The sequence below is a fragment of the Trifolium pratense genome, linkage group LG4 (assembly GCF_020283565.1).
Source record: "Trifolium pratense cultivar HEN17-A07 linkage group LG4, ARS_RC_1.1, whole genome shotgun sequence".
Taxonomy (NCBI): Eukaryota; Viridiplantae; Streptophyta; class Magnoliopsida; order Fabales; family Fabaceae; genus Trifolium; species Trifolium pratense.
The window spans coordinates 54,296,981-54,319,191 of NC_060062.1; the positions used below are offsets into that span (position 1 = coordinate 54,296,981).

At 31.9% G+C, this 22,211-nt stretch overlaps 2 protein-coding genes across 6 annotated transcripts; one reads left to right on the forward strand and one right to left on the reverse strand.

The window, feature by feature from the left end:
* Window positions 1-602: 602 nt before the first annotated feature.
* Window positions 603-10,500, forward strand: LOC123921191 (putative pentatricopeptide repeat-containing protein At3g15930). 5 transcript variants are annotated; one of them, XM_045973627.1, is made up of 7 exons: window positions 603-3,258; window positions 6,949-6,998; window positions 7,140-7,352; window positions 8,125-8,154; window positions 8,250-8,318; window positions 9,777-9,884; window positions 10,319-10,500. In XM_045973627.1, exon 1 carries the CDS (start codon window positions 730-732, stop codon window positions 2,680-2,682), a length of 1,953 nt encoding a protein of 650 aa, XP_045829583.1. In that variant the 5' UTR covers window positions 603-729; the 3' UTR covers window positions 2,683-3,258; window positions 6,949-6,998; window positions 7,140-7,352; window positions 8,125-8,154; window positions 8,250-8,318; window positions 9,777-9,884; window positions 10,319-10,500. The 5 variants fall into 5 exon arrangements, with proteins under 5 accessions (XP_045829583.1, XP_045829581.1, XP_045829584.1 ...); XM_045973625.1 differs by having other exon boundaries at window positions 7,143-7,352; XM_045973628.1 differs by lacking the exon at window positions 6,949-6,998 and having other exon boundaries at window positions 7,140-7,184; window positions 7,294-7,352.
* On the reverse strand, window positions 10,076-21,901 carry LOC123921193 (probable rhamnogalacturonate lyase C). Its single transcript, XM_045973629.1, has 17 exons — window positions 21,546-21,901; window positions 21,187-21,316; window positions 18,517-18,592; window positions 18,239-18,360; window positions 17,850-17,900; window positions 17,303-17,422; window positions 17,069-17,188; window positions 16,191-16,326; window positions 15,904-16,086; window positions 12,666-12,821; window positions 12,457-12,563; window positions 12,274-12,364; window positions 11,959-12,100; window positions 11,712-11,871; window positions 11,186-11,299; window positions 10,986-11,112; window positions 10,076-10,477 (listed from the first exon to the last, which is right to left on the reverse strand). Exons 2-17 carry the CDS (start codon window positions 21,303-21,305, stop codon window positions 10,238-10,240), a joined length of 2,064 nt encoding a protein of 687 aa, XP_045829585.1. The 5' UTR covers window positions 21,306-21,316; window positions 21,546-21,901; the 3' UTR covers window positions 10,076-10,237.
* Between the last annotated feature and the right edge of the window lie 310 nt (window positions 21,902-22,211).

Sequence of the window (22,211 nt, forward strand, 5' to 3'; positions counted from 1 at the left end):
TGAAATCAAACTTATAATTTTTTTTTAGGAAAGTTGCAATTTATATGACAAAAATATAAATTGAGACCAATGTGTTTAAAAATGAATTTAAAAAGTAATTTGTTATTAATTTTTCAAATGAATTTAAAAGAGTAAACAACCATTTTGATTCCCGAAAGTGTCACTCGCTGTCATAGTAGTCTTTGAATCATCAAAAAATATTTTAAAGTCCCGAATTGTTGATTCTGTTAGTCAAATTAATCCAAAATGTTAAATTGTTGTTAATTCTGATGATGTATCTCTTACTTTCGCAAAGTTAGATGCTTATGTGTAAATTAGAAATTGAGAAACCAAAATAGCAACATGTTGAATATGTAAATTGGATCTAAACTCATAAAGATACTCTAAAGAATTAAGATGTAGTTGTTGAGGGAAAATAGGAGGTGGGAAAGGACTATGAGTGTTTTAATGGTTTATTAAGTTGATTTTTGGACTAATTTGACGTAGGGCAAGTAAGAGACACATCACCAGAGTTAACACCAAACATTTTAGATTAATTTGACTAACAGAATCAACAATTCAGACTTTAAAATGTTTTTTTTGCAGGTTCAAGGATTACTATTATAGCACGAAACTAACTACTTACTCAGAATTTAAAAAGTAATGTGTTTTTTACGTGAAGTTTTATATTGCACGACTCTTTAAATTAAAACTTTTTCTGTCATACTTCATTTCAAATAGCATGATACAATGGCGACAAAACATGCAATATCATTAGGGATTCGAAGCAACGAATGTTTAAAATCACTGTTATCATCATGCAAATCCATGCAACAAGCACTTCAAATCCACGCTCACATCATAGTAACTGGTCGCAACAACAATCTCTTCCTCTCCACCAATCTCTTCTCCGTTTACGCCTCACAATCTTTACACCATTCTCGTATTCTCTTCTCCCAAATCACCAACCCTGATGTTTTCCTATGGAACGCCATTATCAAAGCTTACTCTCTCACCCTTCATTCTCCACCACCTCAACACCCTTTTTCTCTCTTCAAATCAATGTTGTCTTCTTCTATATCCCCTGATTCGTTTACTTTCCCTTTTTTACTCAAATCATGTGCTAACTTGTTGATTAGTAGTACTCCCCAGCTTGGTTTTCAGGTTCATTGTCATGTTGTGAGAAATGGGTTTGATTCAGATGTTTTTGTTAAGAATGCTCTTTTGAATTTTTATTGTGTTTTTGGTGATGTTGATAATGCATATAAGGTGTTTGAAGAAAGTCCTGTTAGAGATTGTGTTTCGTATAATACAATGATTAATGGGTTTGTGCGTGCGGGGGTTTTGAGTTGTTGTTTTCGGGTTTTCGTGGAGATGAGTAGGTTTTGTATTCGGCCGGATGAGTACACTTTTGTTGCTTTGTTGTCTGGTTGTTCGTTGTTGGAGGCTTATAGGATTGGGAGGCAAGTGCATGGGTTGATTTATAGGATATTGGGTAATTTTGGGGAGAATGTTTTGTTGGTGAATAAACTTGTTGATATGTATGCAAAATGTGGGTACTTGGATATGGCTGAGAGGGTTGTGAGAGGAGTAAAAGTTGGGAAGGGTGTTGTTGAGGCTTGGACTTCTTTGGTGAGTGCATATGCTTTGCGAGGAGAAGTTGAGGTGGCTAGAAGATTGTTTGACCAAATGGGTGAAAGAGATGTGGTTTCTTGGACTGCCATGATTAGTGGTTACTCTCATGCTGGATGTTTTCAAGAAGCGTTGGAATTGTTTGTGCAGTTGGAAGGTTTGGGGATGAAACCGGATGATGTTGCGGTGGTTGCTGCTCTTTCTGCGTGTGCACGGCTAGGCGCTCTTGAGTTGGGGAAAAGGATTCACTGTCAATATGCTGGCAAGAATTGGACATGTGGTCCAAATAGATGGTTCACTTCTGCTGTTGTTGATATGTATGCCAAATGTGGAAGCATTGACACTGCTTTAGATGTGTTCCGTAAAACAAGTGATGATATGAAAACTACTTTTCTGTATAATTCCATTATATCTGGTCTTGCTCATCACGGCCTTGGTGAATATGCTATAATTTTATTTGAAGAAATGGGGTTATTAGGATTAAAACCGGACAGGATCACATTTGTAGCAGTTTTAAGCGCTTGTGGACATTGTGGTTTGCTTGATGTTGGCAAGAAGCTATTTGAGTCCATGTCAACTGTCTATGGTGTTAACCCCGAAATGGAGCATTATGGTTGTATAATTGACCTTCTTGGAAGGGCCGGTTGTCTGGATGAGGCGTATCGTTTGATTCTAAAGATGCCATTTAGGGCCAATGCTGTAATTTGGAGAGCGCTGTTAAGTTCTTGTAAAGTACATGGAGATGTTGCATTGGCTAGACTTGCCAGCTTGGAGCTTCTTGAGTTGCAGTATGATCATGGTGCCGGTTATGTAATGTTATCTAACATGCTAGCTGACATGGATCAGCATGACGAAGCTGCAGGTTTAAGAAAAGAAATAGACAATGTTGGCATACAGAAGCCACCCGGTTGGAGCTATGTGGAGATGAATGGAACTCTTCACAAGTTTGTGGCAGGTGATAAGTCTCACCCAGAAGCCAAAACCACTGAGCTGATGCTTAGGGACATTAATACAGGACTCAAATATATTGGCCAGATTAGTGCATCAAAAATGGTGTTTGATATAAATTAATTCAAGAAAGATTTTTGTTGGGAACTTCTGGCTTTAGAGAAATTGGTCCAGTGTTAGTATATATTGGAAAAAATTAAATCAAATCGAATAATAAAAGGAAGATCACGTATGTGACCATTACTCCAACACAAAGACATTCCGGATTTTTAAGAAAAACTCAGGATCTTCAACTTTGATAGCAAAAGTTCCATACCAACAAAAATTTCTGGTGAATCATCATTTGTGACACAGCGTCAGGGCACTTTAATACGAAAGGTGGTTGGAGATATAATCTTTCCGTTGGCAGTTCCTTCCATGGAAAACCATTACACTTTCATATAATGATCCTGATTTTGACACTGGAGACATAATTCAGTCATTTAGAACCAGCAATTGATTTATCGATGGGTCATAAGGACTGGGGTGCGTTAGAAGCATGTTCTTTCTTTAATATAACTATGCAAGTGTCTACAGAAATAGATATCTATCTACCTTGGTTCAACTCAAATTGTCACTTTATGCCAAGTTACATTGCCTAGATTTGGAACATATTAAAAGAATCATTGGCAATCACAGCGATTGTAATGGACCGACTAAGTAAGAAATTTAAAGAATAATTTCTCTCTTTAGTATACATCTTATGGACATTTTCCTTCTGTTTTTTTTGTGGGCAATGCTTACATAATAATTCTAGTTGTTTGTTTCTTAGAATATGTTTCTTGCATTTCAAATGGAGATTATTCTTAGGAGAGGAAAGTATATATATATTGAATAAGAAACTACTGTTGATATGCCACTATATGTGCCCATCCACCTAAAGAGAATAAGGTGGCAGTGTGGCACATATTGGGAACTATTGCTGTAACAGGAAATAAGTATTAGGAATTAAGTAGTTTATTTTAAATAATTTACTTTATGTTATTTTACATTTTTATCCCTGAGAGTTGTATTTAAAGGTCTTGTGCCTCGTTTGAAAGAAATCAATGAATGAATGAAACATTATCTTCTTCTCTTAAAAACAACTCTCAATTTATCTTTGCATAATCTCACTTGTACCGAATTCTATTCAATTCATTAGAATTCCTACTTTGAGACTTGATTCTATCGGTTTCGTCCCTAGAATCTATTTATCCGTTACAATTGGTATCTTGAGCCTTCGATTCATCGGACATTATGGGTCCAAAATACAAATTGGTGAAAATTTTGAATGCACTTGATGCGGAAGACAAGATGGAAATGGGTTTATGCTTCATATGTGATAAACCTCTTAACTTTGAACATCAATTGTGGCATCATAAAAATATTCAGGTAGTAATGAAAGATGAAGAAGAAGAATCTGAATCGGAATATGAAGCTCTCTGGAAGCAGGTGGATGGCCTTGTAGCAAACAACACCGAAGAACCACACAAAGAACAACACGAGGAAGTGAAACCAGAAAGTGAAGTTGTCACGCAGAATTTAAGTAGAATTGATGGGTCAAGGGTTTACACAGGGCCACATGAAGAGGAAGCTATGCAACTTAATAGTGGCACCCTAGCCTTAACCACAGTTTCGCAAAAATCTCAACCCCTCGCCGATTCTGTTCTTTTTCTCTCATATTCTCCATTCGATGACAATGCAGAGAAATCGCAGGGTCAAGCAAAAATGGTCGCAGATGCTGGATTGGAAACCAACACGAAGATGGAGCATCTCGACACCAACTCTTCTATCCTAGGCAATCGTCATGACACCCACTGTGTTCTCCCTATTTCGATTCCGGCAATAATTCCGCCACCGGAACCACCCGATAGGGTTGTCATTCCAATGCTATCACTCAATTTGTTTTTGCCGGTTACCACCACAAAGCATTTTGTATCAATCGCACCTGCATGTGTGTATTCATTTTCATTGTTTCAAAATTCCTGCCAACTGTTTGATGAAAAGCCACAGTGGCACAACTCTGAATATTCACAATGGCTATCTAGTCTTCCACCGCCGGAACTACCAAAGACAAGCCACCGAGATTCGACGACGTGTGAAAGTCCATTGCAGTCTTCGGCAAGCCTCGCACCAACATGTACGATGAAACTGCCATGGTTTTGGGTAAAGGAGTTGAGAATTGCAGACCCAATATTGGACTGGGAAAAGCTTAAACATGCCATATTTGAAAGGTTGCTGTTTCACACACCACCGAACGACAATTCTAATGCCACGGAGACTCTGACATTACCGCCGCCAATGACACCAGATCAAGATTTTCAGAGGACAAAAGCCATAGTCAAGGTTTTTCACTACTATTTCCTTATTGAAGGTTATGCTTCTAATTTTGTTTGGGGGTATTATGATGAAATCGTAAAGAGGCTTTTCAGGACAATGTGGATTAATCTACTTAATTGTTGGGGAACAAATTTGTTTTTAAATTGTGTTTATCATAATTCAGTTGATGAAATTGATGGTTCCTTCCAAATGTTGGATGAAATGCTAGAGTGTCACATATGTGTTGGGAATGCCGTCTTTAGCATGTGCACAAATTATCAGTCTGAAGGTGTTTCTCTTGATTTTTCCAAAGGCCTACATTTGATATGGATGGCGCCTGATTGTTACACCTTATGCAACATGTTGCTTTTGTGTTCTTTGGAGTTTTTAAATTTTGGAAGGCAAACTCCTTTTGTGGTAAAGTTTCCGATGACTATATCCTTATTGATGAATGGTAGGTGGGCTGAAAGAGAATTACAAAACAATTTATTGGAGGAGGATTGGTTGTTCATTAAGATCACTTCATTCTCTTGTTTTTGGCCTAAACTGTTCTTTGTTTGGGGAATGAGAAAATCCTTTAGAGAAATTTGTTCATATTTTTCATGTGATGGAAACATCACCTTAACAGAGCTAGTAGAGGAACCCCATGCAATTGTCTTACTCTTTCTATTATTATTGCAAAAATTTGGAACACTCAATGGCAGTTTCTTTATTCCCCCAATAAGGAATGTTTGGTTCCTAAGCAGCACACTAGTAAAACTTTGTTGCATCACACAATACCCTGCTGGGGATATTCTTAGTACTCAAATATATAGCATGATGAAGGACTATGCTATAACAATTGATGGTTGGTCAAAAGCCTATGAAGATGTCACTTTGTCATACCATTTTCTGTTGAATAATCACTTTGAGTTACACAATTTGAAGGGTACTGTACTTGAAAATATGTTGAAAGAAGCTTGGGTAAAAGCACTTGGAGAATATAAGTCCTTTAGGGGTTTTGGAGAAATTGTTTCTGTGTCACATCTAGCCTTTTTAAACACTGTGAGATGGCCAAAATTTGGTGCACTAGTCCAAGCTGTCTATATTGCAACCATTTCAGATTACAGACATGCAAATTTAGTTGAAGATGTTGCTCTGATTGTTAATATGATGGTGCAAAGTTATGCAGTAGCAAACTTTTGGAAAGAGGATAAGTTGGATAATGAGAAAAACATGTTGACTCATGTCTACAATTCTCTTGCTTGGAAATTATGTGTAGCACCACTTTATGCTTCTTTCTACAATTTAACTAAGGATTTTTTGCTAATATTTCAACACACAATGTTGGTAATTGTTTTACATAGGAAGATGATCTGCAAGGGTAATTTTCGTGCTCCTAAAGTTTTATCCAAGTTGAAGGATTGACTTCCAAAGCATGGATGTCAGAAGTTTGTTGCTAATTTTGATCTTGTTGTGGCTATTCTTCATAGGAAAATGATTCAAAGGGGAAGTGTTCATGTTTCTTTAGTTCTACTCAAATGGAAGTTTTTACCTCCTAAGCATGGTACTTGGAAATTATCATCCTTGAGGACAAGGATGTTTGAAGGGGAGGGTATTGTAACAGGAAATAAGTATTAGGAATTAAGTAGTTTATTTTAAATAATTTACTTTATGTTATTTTACATTTTTATCCCTGAGAGTTGTATTTAAAGGTCTTGTGCCTCGTTTGAAAGAAATCAATGAATGAATGAAACATTATCTTCTTCTCTTAAAAACAACTCTCAATTTATCTTTGCATAATCTCACTTGTACCGAATTCTATTCAATTCATTAGAATTCCTACTTTGAGACTTGATTCTATCGGTTTCGTCCCTAGAATCTATTTATCCGTTACAATTGCAAAGGTGGTGGTTTGTTGATGTTTAAGTCTGAACTGAGATCCCCTTTTTACCTGCATTATAAAAATACAAAGGGATGATTACATGCCACGTGAGGACCCATTAACTCATCTTGCCTGATAGCTTCATGAGGCCTAAATTGTTTCTTATTTTACTTAATCACATTATGCAGGCTCCAAATGTATGAATCAAATTGAGATAAATCATCTCAAGTTCATGCTGGTAATAATTATGAAGTTTCTTTTGTGATTTAGATTTACTGATTGTGGCAAATTGTTGTTTAGAATCGTTATAAATGTAACTAATTATCATTTTCCTCTTCGTATCTTCCTTTTTCCAATGCTATTTGGTGCATACTACAAGAAGTTGGAGCTGTCTCGGCTGAAGGAATGGATTGAGAAGGAAAAGGTAGATGATCAATTTCTGAAAATTGGCCCTACATGATGTGTGTACATTTATTGTTATCCCACATTGGTTTTATTAAGTGCAATTCCGAGTGACGAAGCTTCAATCGCAGTCACAAAGCTTCAATCTCTGAGTCACTGATTCTATTTCTCAGTTCGAAGCTTTTGACAGGTACTGATTCTATTTCTCTTTTTCAATCTCTCAGTTTCGACAAGTAAATTCTATGATAGATATGATATTGTTTCTTTTTTTGTTGAATATGATGGATTCTACTTTAGGCACAGTTCAGTTGATGTGTATTGTTGCTGGGTGTAGTATAATGTATATGCATATATGTCTAGAGTATCATAGTTGCATAAATTGATTTTCTGTTGGTTAAAAATATTCTGATGGAACATTGTTTTACCCCACCCTTTATTGTGAATAAACATTTTTTTGTAAAAAATTGGACTGAATTACATTATATGATTCTAGCGAGATGTACTTTTTATGTTGAAAAGGAAAAGAAGTATATATTTTCTCAGTAACAATACCTTATTTTTTATGTTTTTATGCATGAAAAAAAAAATTAACTCCAACAAATGAATTACTCTATTTAATAAAAAGAAATAAATGTGTGAGTGATTTTGTTTTTAAATATCCATTGAACAATGCTTCTTTTGACTGTAAAGCTTTTTATTTTGCTAAACTTGAATTTGTATGGTTAGTATTCTGCTAAACGTTAGGCACAGTTCATTACTTAGTTGAGCTGTTACTTTCAAACAAGAATCCTTTTTGAGTTGGAATTAGTTTTGAACTTGTTGGAATTGCAATTTCAACTCCTCCTTATATTCTGTTGACTATGATCAGCATAATGCATTGCTTTTTCTTTTCAAAAAATGATAGATAGCTAGTGACATTCATTTTATCAGTTTAACCAAAACCTCTCTTTTAAAATGCCAAGGTGGATAAATGTACGAGTTCATCCAAGCTTGTAAGTCATTCATCTTTTTCTAATCCCATTCGATTTTCATTCCATTTCAATTCATTATTTGCAATAGTTCATTAGTTGATTCTGTATCTGTACAGTTGCACATAGTTCCAAATCTCCATCGAAGCCTCTTCCCGTTGATCCAATTGATCTCGATGATGAACAAGGTTTGTATATTCATGCAAAAACTGTTTGTACGTTTTCAATTTCCTGATTTTAGTTTCTTTTTTGTCGATTTATGTGCGTATTAGAGGTTCTCAACAAACCATTAGAGGTTGACGATGACGGTGATGATACTTGTACTGACAATCAAATGAAAATTACCAATGCATGTTCAATGGACTCGCCATGCTTTTTTTATTGTTGACTGATTCAGTGTTGAATTTTAGTTATATCAACTCATGTTATTTCTTTAATCATTCTATTGTAGTTAGAAAGAGGAAAATGTTAAAAGTAACAATGATAATGACTTTTTATGTGTGTGATGTTAGATTGTAATTTTATGAGAATTCTAGCATTGGCGCTGTTGTGAATTACTGAGTTTCCGATTTGAATTGTTCACTGAGTCAGACTACCTAGTTTGACACTTGCACAAATCTTCCAAGATGTTGGATGGATTGCTCGGTCGAGGATTCGCCACTAAATGGTTTTACATTTAGATTTCTTATTACTATGCTCTCTTGATTCTTTGATTTTTGTTATCCCACAATTATTGTTATCCCACTTAGGCAATGTCCAACCTCAATTCTAATATAAACTTTCTTCCATCCATGCCCTAAATTGTTAGCATAAAATAGTTATTTCTCTGGGCTTTTGCACATTTTATTCACCAGGGAAAAAGTAGATCATTTCTAAAATGACCTAAGATTAATGATGATAGAAAGACAGAAACAAGTGGGCATGAGTTGATGAGAGAAAGAAAGGAAGAAGATTTGACATAAAATATTAGTTTTTCGGATGCCTGATGTTTGATTTCACTCTATTTTAATGGAGGGTGAAAAGGTGCAAAAAATAAACTACAATGCGAAATCCTATTTGTTTAATATGTAAATATGATGCTCTCGTTCATGAGAGAAACTTTATAAAGGGTCTCCACCATCAGTTATGAGTAACGGCAGCATTTAAGCCTCTCAATTTTTTGTCAAACATGCAAGTCATTTTTAAGGTTGACGATTATAGATACATATATGACAGGTTATTAAAACTTGAAACTGGACGGTAATTGGTTAGTCTTCTAAAGGATCTTTGACGTACAATTTTATACACTTTGATTGTAATATTGAGAGAGTTTATACTATCATATTGAACTTGTTTTATTTTTCGTCGGGGTTCAAAAATTAAGTGTACATGTGAAGCCAAATGTGTCCCAAATCTATTAACATAATACAGATTTTGTTTTTTGTGTGTTGTTTTAACAAGATCTTAGCTTGCTAAAAGCAACTGAGTTATTTGTGAATCTTATTTATCAGCACATGAAACGTTAAAAAAATGTTTCTTACGGATCTATTGCTTAGAGGAAGGAAAATATTTATGAAGATATCATGCTAACCCCTTCTCCCCTCCACCTCTGTACTGTATGAGAGTTATTTCATACAACTTACTTAGCCACATGTTTTTATTTTCAGTATGCCTTGCCTCTCTCTCAAACCAAGGTGGAGGAAGAAATTAGCAATGCCAGAAAAATTATATCTGAAAAAGATGCAGAGTTGCTGCGTGTTGCAGGACTCAAAGAGGTATTTTGCACCTTTTTTCTTGTGAACTTTTAACTTTTAAGTTTATTAATGTTAGCTTTTGTTGAATTTTTAAGCAGTTTTGGAAATGAAATCGAAATGAAAACCTTAATTAATACCTTGTGCAAATTTGAAGTCCACAAATTAAAACCTTAATACCTTGAGTTGTCAAAAATTGTTGACACATGATGAAATTGAGATTTTAAATGAGTAATTTATTCTATAAACCAATTCTTTCTACATACTTATGTTGTCCTATATATGTAAAATGAAAAACTAATTGAATTGCACAAAGCATAATCACATTATAGATGGCTAATTGTCTATACATAGTGCCAACATGAAGTTGAACACAATCAAGTTGTTGGTGGATGTTCTAAACGGATATAATCATACATAACTCCTTGAAATTGGTTAATGGCTTTTGATTGTCTCAGATAGATGATGTTCTGTCCTTTCACAAGAAGATTACTTGGTACATCAATGGTGAACAACCAATACAATCCATGAATTCCATGCCTTGCTATGGCATTGTCTCCTCCTATGTGCCCTGTCGCAAAGTGCGGTGGATATATGCTAGGGTCATTGAACCGAACCTGATAATGTCATCCATTTAAAAGGTTAGTTGTAATTTCTTCAACTATATTATATATTGTTATTTATTTCAATCATTAAATATTTTAGTCCTTCAAATTGTAGGAATTATACATTTGTCTATTAATTTAACAAAATATTGAGATAATAATTCCTTAAATTGAAAATTTTGCAATACATCAGTTTCTCTAAACATCTGTTTGATATTTTGAAAAGTCGCCGTGTGACTGCATAACAATTAGAGCTTATGGGAAACTGCGGTGGGAGGGGCCGTAAACATGAGGTAGCATTAACCCACTAGGTTAACAAAAACACACCAAGACAATTCAGACATACAGTAATAAAAAGGACAATTTTAGACATTATATTAAGGGTCCTTATATTAATTGATTCATAAGATTAATGTGATCAATTATCTATAATTTTTTTATCAATTTAACATACTAAAGTGCTCGACTGAACCGTTGTTTAAACTAAATTGACTAAAAAACAAAGAAATGATGTATGTACCTGTAGGTCAGCATCAGCAGCACTAGCTAAGGCTAGTTGTAGTGTGTAGTTTCCACTGATTATGTCATGTTGATGATCAAATACAATCTGCCATGTTGTTGGCTCATATGTCTTATTTTCTGTGCTTCTGCTTACAATACAATTCAGTGTCAAAAGTCATAAACAATTAACAATATTGTTCAGAATTTTTTTATTATTACCTTGTGACTTGAGCATAAAACCAATCCCTATTCTTGTTAACACCCACAGTGTAAACAAGATCATCATCTGGATACATATCAGTGTAACGTTCCCACAATCCGTATTGTCTAAACCTGTAAAAAGTTAAATATATTTTGAATGAACTAAATATAAAATTAAGAGTTAAATATATTTTTAATCTCAACAAAATTCACGATATTATAAGATTAGTTAATCCATACATAAATTTTGTTCAATCTCAGTCGTTAGTTTGGTTTTAATGACTATATGCGGGACTAAGATTGGTAAATTTATGTAGGGACTATCAACATACTATATAATCATAAATTTAAGATATAGATTAAACATAATAGCTTTTAATAACATAAATTTTGTTCAATCTCAGTCGTTAGTTTGGTTTTAATGACTATATGCGGGACTAAGATTGGTAAATTTATGTAGGGACTATCAACATACTATATAATCATAAATTTAAGATATAGATTAAACATAATAGCTTTTAATAACGCAGAGTTTTGTACTAACTTGTCTTTGCGTTGTTCGACGTATAATTTGTTCATGAGACTAGGGTACGGATCAGGTACATGAAATTCCGAAGCTAAACGATCTGGGATCCCAATTTCCCAAATGGTTGGTCCATTTCTTGGAGGATTATATACAAGTGAACTTAAGTTTATGATTCCTCCTACAAGTTCAAAGAAGTAATTTTTTAATTATCCAAGTCATAACTAATTTTTAGGCTAAATCTATAAGAGAGTAAAACATAATTTACCTGGGGTGATGGTGATTGTAGCATTATATTTGTAATCACCAATAAATCCAGGGACCCACCCATACAAATTATAATCACCTGGCACAACATTATTTATTTTAAAGTATCCTTTGGCATTAGCTTGAGTCCAGAATTGATAGCCCTGTGAATAGCATAAAATAGTTTGAACATAGACGAATAATTATGTTGTTTATTCAAATACAGACATAGGTTGAACATGAGTAGTATGCATGAGGTCCTAGGTTTGATTCTCATTCGTTCCATTGTGAACCAAAAAAAAAATAAAAAATACATAGTAGTCTGGTAAATACAAACCTTGCTTTCTCTCTGCCATGATCCTGCATCTCCAGGCAAAGCTAGACCCAAATAAGCATTTGTACATTGAAATCTTCCTCCTTTGAAGTACCTTGATAAGCAAGGAAATGAAAGGAAACATTAAATAATACTTATATTGCTCGATGTTATGAAATACAAATTCAACAAGTTATTAACATGTACCTATCTTGGACTAATAATCTTCCAAATACAGCTCCCCTTTGATTAGGTGGAAAGTAATCTTGTGATTGAACAAAATCATAAGGCCAACTTTGGACTTCCTTTGACAACTAATTAAATGTTTAAAGAACTAATTCAAATTAGTATTTGTCATAAACATAAGCAATCTAACAATGTGTCTGGTAATGTGAGAGAGTAGCAACTATTAGTACCTGTTGTACAGCATCTGACCAGAGAGATAGTTTATCATTCTCTTTTGAATCCGTGTTAAGGTAGACAAATACAGGACCAAAAACCTTTTTATAAGTCTCTCCATCTTGAAATGCCATGGTTACTTCCTTGCCAGCATAGTGGGTGCTCACAAACATCTAAACTTAAACAAAATGTGCAAATCAAGTATTATATTTCAATAATTTCACTTATACTACAACATTTTTAACAAATTTTTAGACATTTCTATTATATACTTGTGTTTTTTAATATGATAATCAACGGGGGCGGCTCCTATGGGTGTGCAAGGTGTGCCACCGCATAGGGCCCCTCTAAATTTGGAGAAGTTGGAGGCCTCCTATGTACTATGGATCTTCAATGTATGATATCATGATACCAACTATCATACCAATGGATAGTAGTTATATTAGTAACAATAAGCGTAAACAAATAATACTCATAGAAATATTATTATTATTATTATTATTATTATTATTATTATTATTATTATTATTATTATTATTATTACTACTACTACTACTTAATAATAAACACTAAATTAATAAATGATGAATAAAATGAAGACTTAATTGATCAATTTGCTTTAAAAAATGTTAAAATGTTCACATCTTTTAAGTAGCTAGAAGATTGATAGTAATATTAACTTGAAAATTATATTTAGATCTTATTGATTATAAAATGTCTCTTTTTTTTTTCGGAGGTCGCTTTTTATGTTGGTTATAAGAATGACTTTTTTAATGTTATTTAAAACTTATATAGAGAGGATTTTTTTTTTTCATTTTTTTACTAGGACCTATTTTTAATAATTGAGCAGGGTCTCTAAAAAGTTGGAGCCGCCCCCTGATAATCAACACTACGCGACTTGTGTGCATGCACGAATATACAACTTGTGAACTACTTTATTGGTGTTTATGTCTGATCTTAATAGATCCTGGCAAAGAATTATTTGTGGATTTTAAGGGGTATTATTGAGTTCTGAGCTAATCACTCAAGAAATCGAGAAATTTATCCATTTAAGAGGCTAATTTTTTTTTTGTCAAGCAGCTTAATGACTAGAGATTTCACCCTTAAAGTAAATAAATGGGGTGTTCGGGACACGATCCATGCATATATAATGCAATGTTCCTGCCAACTGAGCTAAACTCACGTAACCTAAGGTTTCTTTTGGTGAAAAAATGTTTAGATTAGACAAGCTAAGTTTGGACTTTGGAGATTCACTAGGACTAAGGTAAATTTTTACCAACTGCATCAACCTACATGTTTAGTTTTAGGTAGCAAATTTTTTTTCTGCTAAAGATTGAATTGTTGTTGTAAGATTGATTATAGTTTTTTTTTTTTTTGACTAAAAGTAAGTTTAAGGTGAAATGATTTATTTTAGGATATTTTCACATGGAAATAAGTTGAACAATCATTTAACCGTAAAAATCACAATTGCAGACAAAATGTACAAAATTCAGGATAAGTTGAAAAGATCAGGATATACCAAAATTAATTTTAAATCTTCAAAATAACTATTAGGGCCCGTTTGGTGCGCAGGATAGCATAGTGACAGGATATGATATAAAACAGGATAATGATAGGATATGATAACAGCAGGATAACAGTTATACTCAGTTATCATATCCTGTGTTTGGTGCACACAGGATAACAAACATGATAACTATTATATTTTGTTTTTAATAGCTCATAATAATATGATAAGATATATAACATATTTAAATGATAATGACAAAATTACTATTGTAAAACAATTGTTATTTTTTTAAAATTATTTTGTAATACTTTTAATTTTATAAATAAAAAATATGAATAGGTAATCAAATAACTTTATATAATTTCAAATAAAAATTATGAGAAAATAATCAAGTTTAATTTTTTATATGAATCATGATCAAATAAATAATTCAATAATATATACATGTTAGATAAGCCAAATAAATATATGATATATCTCATACGTAAATAATCAAACTACTATTGCAAAAGAATTATATTTAATTTTTTATAAAATTTAAATTAATATTCCTATTTGTCAATTTTTTAATAATCATTTTACTTTAAAATATTGTAATTTTAGTAAAATTTTGATTTTTTAAAATATATAAATTACAAAATTACCCTGTGAGAAAATCACATATATATTTAAAAATTAATTATTTTATTATTTATATTTTATTAATTTTATTTTATGTATTTTAAAATATATTTTATAAAATAAATCAGTGTTTTTTTTTTCTTATCCTATCCTGCTGGTAACCCAGCTCAAATTCAGGATAAGAATTATAACTAGAGAGACAGGATAGGATAAGCTTCAGGATTAACTTATCATATCCTGCTGTATCACCAAACACTGGATTGCGGCAGGATATGATACAGTTATCCTATCATGTCTCTTATCATGTGCACCAAACAGGCCCTTAGTTCTCCAGTGGGTGAATCCAAACATGCACTATTATTTATTTATCATACAATCTCATCTCTTCTATATATACATGTGGAAGATCAAATTCCTAAATCCTAACCATATGGTTAAAGAATCTAAATATTTGGCAAATGAAACATATTATTATTATTATTATTATTATTATTATTATTATTATTATTATTATTATTTTGATAAATACTAAATATATTATGTTTAGACACACATACATAAAGTAAAAAGAATAAAAGATAAAAGAAATAGTTATTATTAGATGATGTGACTTAATTATTTAGCTTTTATTTTTACTCAATTGTGTGAGTGTGCCGAAATATTTTTATTTGAGGTGGTGCTCAAGTAAGACTTGCTAGTGGAAAATGTGGTGTACCATATTGATAATTGTTTATGAATTTTAATTTTAATTGGGCATATAGTTTGTAATTTGTGTATATGTGGGGACCAAGATTGTCAACACTTAATCTCAATCGTTATAAATATTTTGTTTCATTACTAAAGAATAATTACCACATTCTACAATAGGGTCATGCTAAACAGTGCCCCCGGGACATTAGTTAAGCATACTAAAAAAAGAAACAAATGAAAAAGTTGATGATGAGAGAGAATAACTTTTTACATATTAAAACATTGAATGCACAATTTACGATATGAAATTTCCATATTTATATCCTTAACTAGTGCCCCGGGGACACTGTTTAGCATTTTCCTCTACAATATACTAGTATTAGTATATACTGATTTTTTTTTTTATATAAATAATAATAAAAGTTGGAACATACCGAGAGTGTGTAGGGCCCAACATGAGAAGTAAGATCTTGCTTATTGGGCCCACCATTGCGAAACTCATTACTTGGTGTTATCATCCAAAATCCAATGGGGGGTGCATCAGAAGAATCAAAACTAATCCATCCATGAACAGTGTTATCTGTGTTCTCACATGAGTATTGATATTTATCATCCACCTGAATCCAACAAAATCATTTCATATTCATATTCATTCACGTGCATCTTATAACCAAAAATAAGTCCATATATAAAAAAGTAGAAAATCCAAATAAGTACTTACCTCTCCTCTAAATTCTGGGTTACTTGGTTTAGTTAATAGAACTGCTTCTTTGTAAGCTAGGACTTGACCTGTATCTCTATCTTTCATTGATGGCATGCTTCTTTGCCTTGTATCAGATAATGCCATGTACTTGAATCTGTGCAATTAAACATTTTTCCAAAATATGTTGTTGGACACAATTTAATTACAATTTAAGTCTATAATATAATTTTAGGACTTTTTTTTTTATTGTACATACAATTGCATATTACACTTACCATATACTATTGTTCAATTTAGTAAACTTGGTTATATTTTCACTTACCTTGTCTATATCTTGACACAATGTCCCTACTAACTGAGTTATTCTCGCATTCTAGCAGTGCAAAGTATAAATTTAGATAATTTTACTCTCTTTTAGTGGTCCAATATATAAGTAAGTTTAATTAATTTTACCCTATTCTAGTGGTCCAATATATAGTAGCAGTTTAATTAATTTTACCCTCCGAAGTATAAGTAAATTTTGAATTTAATATTCCAATAATCTTTATTCTCATTAACACATTAAATATTTTGACAAAATTTGAGTATACTTCAATTAAGGGTAGATTGCAGAATGTAACTTTATGCTTACACCAAAAAAAGCATAAATGATATATTAACTATTTTTTTAAGCAATATAATTTATTTGAGATTGAAGTGAGTAGTTATTTTAATTATTGTTTATACAAAACTAATAGTAATTTTTTTTTTGGTTACAAAAACTAATAGTAATTTTATGAAACCATCAAAGATAAGAGTAATTAAATTAAATTTTTGGGTGTGAAATATATATATATATATATAGTGGAAAAAGCTCCTTAATAATTAATCGAGTTAAAAAACATTTTTAATTATACCTGTCTTCATCGAGTTTGTAAACATATCTAATTTGATCAACCTCAGCTGCGGGCATTCCTTCCGGGCGATCGAAGATTACGTATGAATAAAACCCAGAATCACCACTTCTGAAAATGTATCTGCATATATAAATTTGTTACAGCCACTATTAATTAGTTCCTAACCAAAAAAATTCAAATTAACTTGTTCAAAAATTGTAACAGATATAAAATAAGAGAAATTAAATAATCAACCTTTTGTCTATGTTTATTGGGACATCCTTGCCCATCATGGAAGATGTCCATGATCTTAAAAATGAAAGCTCCACCATATTCTCATCAGCTGCTATAACTGAAAAGTTTGTTCCATGGACTCTGCAGCATGGTTACAATTGTAAATTAATCTATTAAATTATACACTTAGGTGTTGGAAATATGCTTTTGTTTAATATATTTACTTGGATGGCATTTTGTCCAAATCTCTTTAAAAACAATAATTAGGAATACACCAACTTAGAATTTGTTTTAACTGAAAAGACAAATAAAAAAACTAGAGATAAATTTTTATGCCATGACATTGGTTTTTTACATAAATATTTATAAATTTGTTTGTTGAAAAAGTCTAAAAATACATGAAAACATCTATTCAAGCACAAGACGTGCATATGTATATAATCATAATTAAATATGGTGACACTTTGTTATGTTAGGTTTATGAAAATTTTCTACAACTATGTACATGATATGTATAACAAAAAATTTATATTGAATGTAAATAAAAATTAAATGTAAAATGTTATACCTCTGGAAATTACCAACCTTTTCTGGTTCATTCCAAACAACGTCGAAGTACCTAAAAATGATTAAATAACATGTAAAATAATGTATATAAATTAAACTTTTATAATTTTTTTTAACATATATGAAATAATAAACCATATATACTAATACTGTGGAACCTAATAGTACATAAACATTGAACTCTTATTTTTATTTGAAACCTTTAATTCATTATTTAAACTCAATCTTTAATTTGACTAACATACGGAGTAGTATGAAACAGGAACAGTCTCGTGAGCTTAACTCAATTGCTAAGATATTGTATTTTTGTGTCGAAGGTCGGAGTTCAAACCCCGATCATCTCATTTATTATTATTTTTTTATAAAAAAGAGTATGAAATAGGAACATACCCTCTATCTTGTTCTTCGAGTTTAGATTCAAGAATATTGTCAATTCCATTATACGATATTCCAAGGATGTACCCCTCGGGTCTTGATAATGTCACAGAAACAATGCCATTATCAACAACCAACTGAAAAAGTTATGAAAGTCAAAAAATAAATGTTAAGGTCAAAAACCAAGTACTTATTTCAGATTACCAAACAATCAAAATCTAATTAACCAATAATTTTATTTCATTATTTAATTTTTGAACAATTAAACTTTTCCCAAAGCCAGCTATTATCACCTGCTTTTGGTCTTCTTCTGTATTTAGCTTGACTATAGATGTTGATCTCATGCCATTAATAATCTTTGAACTTCCTCTGCACATGAAAGGAATATATAGCAAGAAAAATTAAATAAAATAAAAATGAAATCATAATATTATGGACTTAATATCCTCTGCTTTTGCAACAGGGTAATATTTGAAGGAGAAAGAATATGATGGAAGCTATTTGGATTTGCGGTAATTTCGACAAAATTATAGCAAGTCATTGAATTTTTAGCAAAATAGTATTATTTTTTTTCCGACTAGAGGTGAAATAGTCGTGCATTATGCATAAATATATTTTTCATCATTAAATTAATAAGCGACTTTAGACTCATTTGATCTAATAGTGAAAATTTATTGACCTCATAGTAAAAGTTAATTAATTTATACATGATGCAAAATTTACGGTGTTTTTGTGATTTCATCAAATGTACTGTTAATTTAAAATATTTACTGATATTGGAAAAACATAGTCACATTTGATTATGATTAACTTTTAGGTAAAATGTGAATCACTGGACATTAATATTAGACTTATATTTTCTAGAGTCATAGAGATTATGGAAACTGTCACAACAATACCATTTTTATTCGCATAACCGGAATAGGATCCAAAATAAATAATACTCCCTCCGGTCCTTTTTATAAGAAACACTTTGGAATTTTTATTTGGTCCTTTTTATAAGAAACACTTTGACACAATTCCATTTGTACCCTTATTAAATACAATCAAATAATTCATTATAATGCTAGTGCATTAATTAGAGAGACCTATTTCTCATGCTAGTCAAAGGTTAGTTTTGGAATATAACATAAAATGTTAGAATCATTAATGAGAAAATTTACCTTCCTTGGTCTGTGTGATTTTGTCAAAGTGTTTCTTATAATAAGGACCAGAGTACTATGCTAAATTTTGTTGATAGATGTATTTTCAACTATGATTTTCTTACTATTCCACTCAAAAAAGTTATTTTGATGAAATGGATGAGAGAGAGAGAGATAATGGGAGAGACACGGAAATAAAATTTACTATAAGGGCAAGGGGTCGGTGAGTCTTGAAAAATAAGGCAAGTGAAATAGTTAATTTCATTGTTGAATTAAGAAATGAGTTACACTTATTCAAAAAATAAAATAAAGAGATGAGACCTATAAAAAGGGATGGCAAAAAAACCCCAAACCCGAGAGACCCACCCGAACTCAAACCCAAGTCAACGGGCGAAACCCGATTTGACTGGGTTTGGGTTTGGGTTCGGGTGACACCCGATAATATGGGTGTGGGTTTGGTATCAGTCAAACCCACACCCGAAACCCATACACCCACCCGAAATATTTTATAATTACCCCCATAGTCTCCCTCAATTTTCTTGGAAGACCTTAAATTTTAGTTGTAATTTAATTTCTTGAAAGTCTATGTTGTAATTTCTTGAAAGTCTATATTTGAATTTCCTTGGAATACCTTAATTTTAGTTGTAATTTAATTCAAAGTCTATGTTGTAATTTAATTTCTTAAATTTGCAAATTATTTTTAAATGTGCTGCGGGTTTGGGTTTGGGTGGAAAAAACCCGAACCCAATGGGTGTGGGCGTGGGTGTTGTTTTGCCACCCGAATAGCCTTTGGGTTTGGGTTTGGGTTTGGATGATGATTTCGGGTGTGGGTTTGGTAAGTGTCAAACCCGCACCCATGGGTGCCCGTTGCCATCCCTACCTACAAAAGGGATGTATATGAGTGGGTGTATATGAGTGGCTAAAACATTTTTCATAAGCTTTATGGATCATGCTTATGCACTTTAAAGAGTACAATGAATATAGAATTTGGATCACCCAACTCGCAATTTTAAAAGTAAATGATATTTAATCGGTGACAAAATCGGTGACAAAATCTGATTAACAATCATTTTGAAAAATTATAATGACACGATAATTTTGTTCAAGTTTCGTTTGCCAAAATCATGTTGATCCACCATTGTTCTAACTTCTAAGTTTCTAACAAACTCACCACGAATCTAAAATTACACTTTGAAATTTTAAAGATTTCCTTAGAAGTTCTAATTATATACCATTTTCATTAGAGTTGGTATGATAGATTATATGTTCTAAACATGATTCAAGAGGAAAACATGTGAAACTAGTAAGTGTCAGAAAATGCAGGGGAAGATGTGGATACATACAATACAAGAATAAATTCTTTTCACCACAAGAATGGGTAACTTGCAAAATGTCCTTTCATTACCATAAAGTGAGTGATGAAAACAATTTAATAAAAAAAAAAAAACAAAACAATAACTTCAAAATTATACCAAACAAAAACACAAACATCAAAAACATAAAAGACATGAAATTCTAAAGTTCTCATGTGAGAAGCACAAAGGACAAACAAACCGTGACTCTTTTTGTTTTTGCTTAAACCCTCTCTTTCTCTTTCAATTTAAACTCTTTTTTATTTAAATAAAATACTTTTCATGAAAAGAATAAACACATCAACAACAAAGACAACATCAACAAAACAAACATATATAGAATGTTATTCTTTTTAATGCTCTCATGCTTCTTTTTCCTTTGTTTTCCTTTATGTTTTCTCTGACACACACACAAAGATAAAAGAAAAAAAAAAAGCTATATAGCCAAAATAGCAAGAAGAAGAAGAACCTTAATGAAGTTTTCTCAGAACAACCACATAGCAAGAAACATAGTTGCACAATCATTCCAAGCCACCAAAACAACATAACATTTTTGTTCTTCTTACTCAACACATTCATCATCATCATCTCTTTATAACCTACAAAAAAAAAAATTAAAAAAAATTAGAAGCTTCATTTTATGGACAAAAATATTCAAGGCTAAAAAAGAAGAAGAAGAAATTAATTGAACAATGTCAAAGTGGAGCTGTTATAAATTAAAATGTGGAAAACTAAAGAGTATTGTTAAACTAACATACCATATATAAATGTGGTTCATAATTAAAAGAATTTTAACAAGAAAAGAAATTTTGAAAGGCATGGACGAACCTTAGAATACAAATGCATTAATTTCCTTCATGAAAAATAAATAAAACCATAGGAGATGAAAGAATAAAATTGTTTGTATGATTCTATTCTCTTTCTCTCCTTCTCTCTCTCTCTCTCTCTTTGTTACTATATTCTCTTTTGAAACTTAAATATGAACCTTATTATTTAAATATTAATAAAACGTCCTAACATTTACATAATGGCAAGTTAATGGACCTTATATATATATAACCGAAACTCAATGACAAGGTCTAGCTAGCTTCTCTTTCATGTTACAATTTTTATTTTTCAATGGCAATTTTAATTTTTTGAAAATATATTTTTTGGTCTAAATTTGTTTGGCAAACCCCTTCCCATCAATTTCCACGATTTCAAGTTAAGTAAGTCTTTCCTTCATCGTAGAACATGGACCACCTTTGAACAGCATAGCATTTTTTTTTTTATTTACCCATTCTCAAAGAAATGAGTCCGGTAATTTAGAGTTCGGTAACACAAAGTAAGTAAAATTTGACCAATAATTATTATCATCAGGAATCAAAATTGGGATCTTGTGAAAAATTCATCCTATAAGAATCCATTAACCACTCGAGTCCATGCACTTGTTCGAACGACATATAGCATGAACATATAACATTTTTTTTTTGAAGACCACATATAGCATGTTAG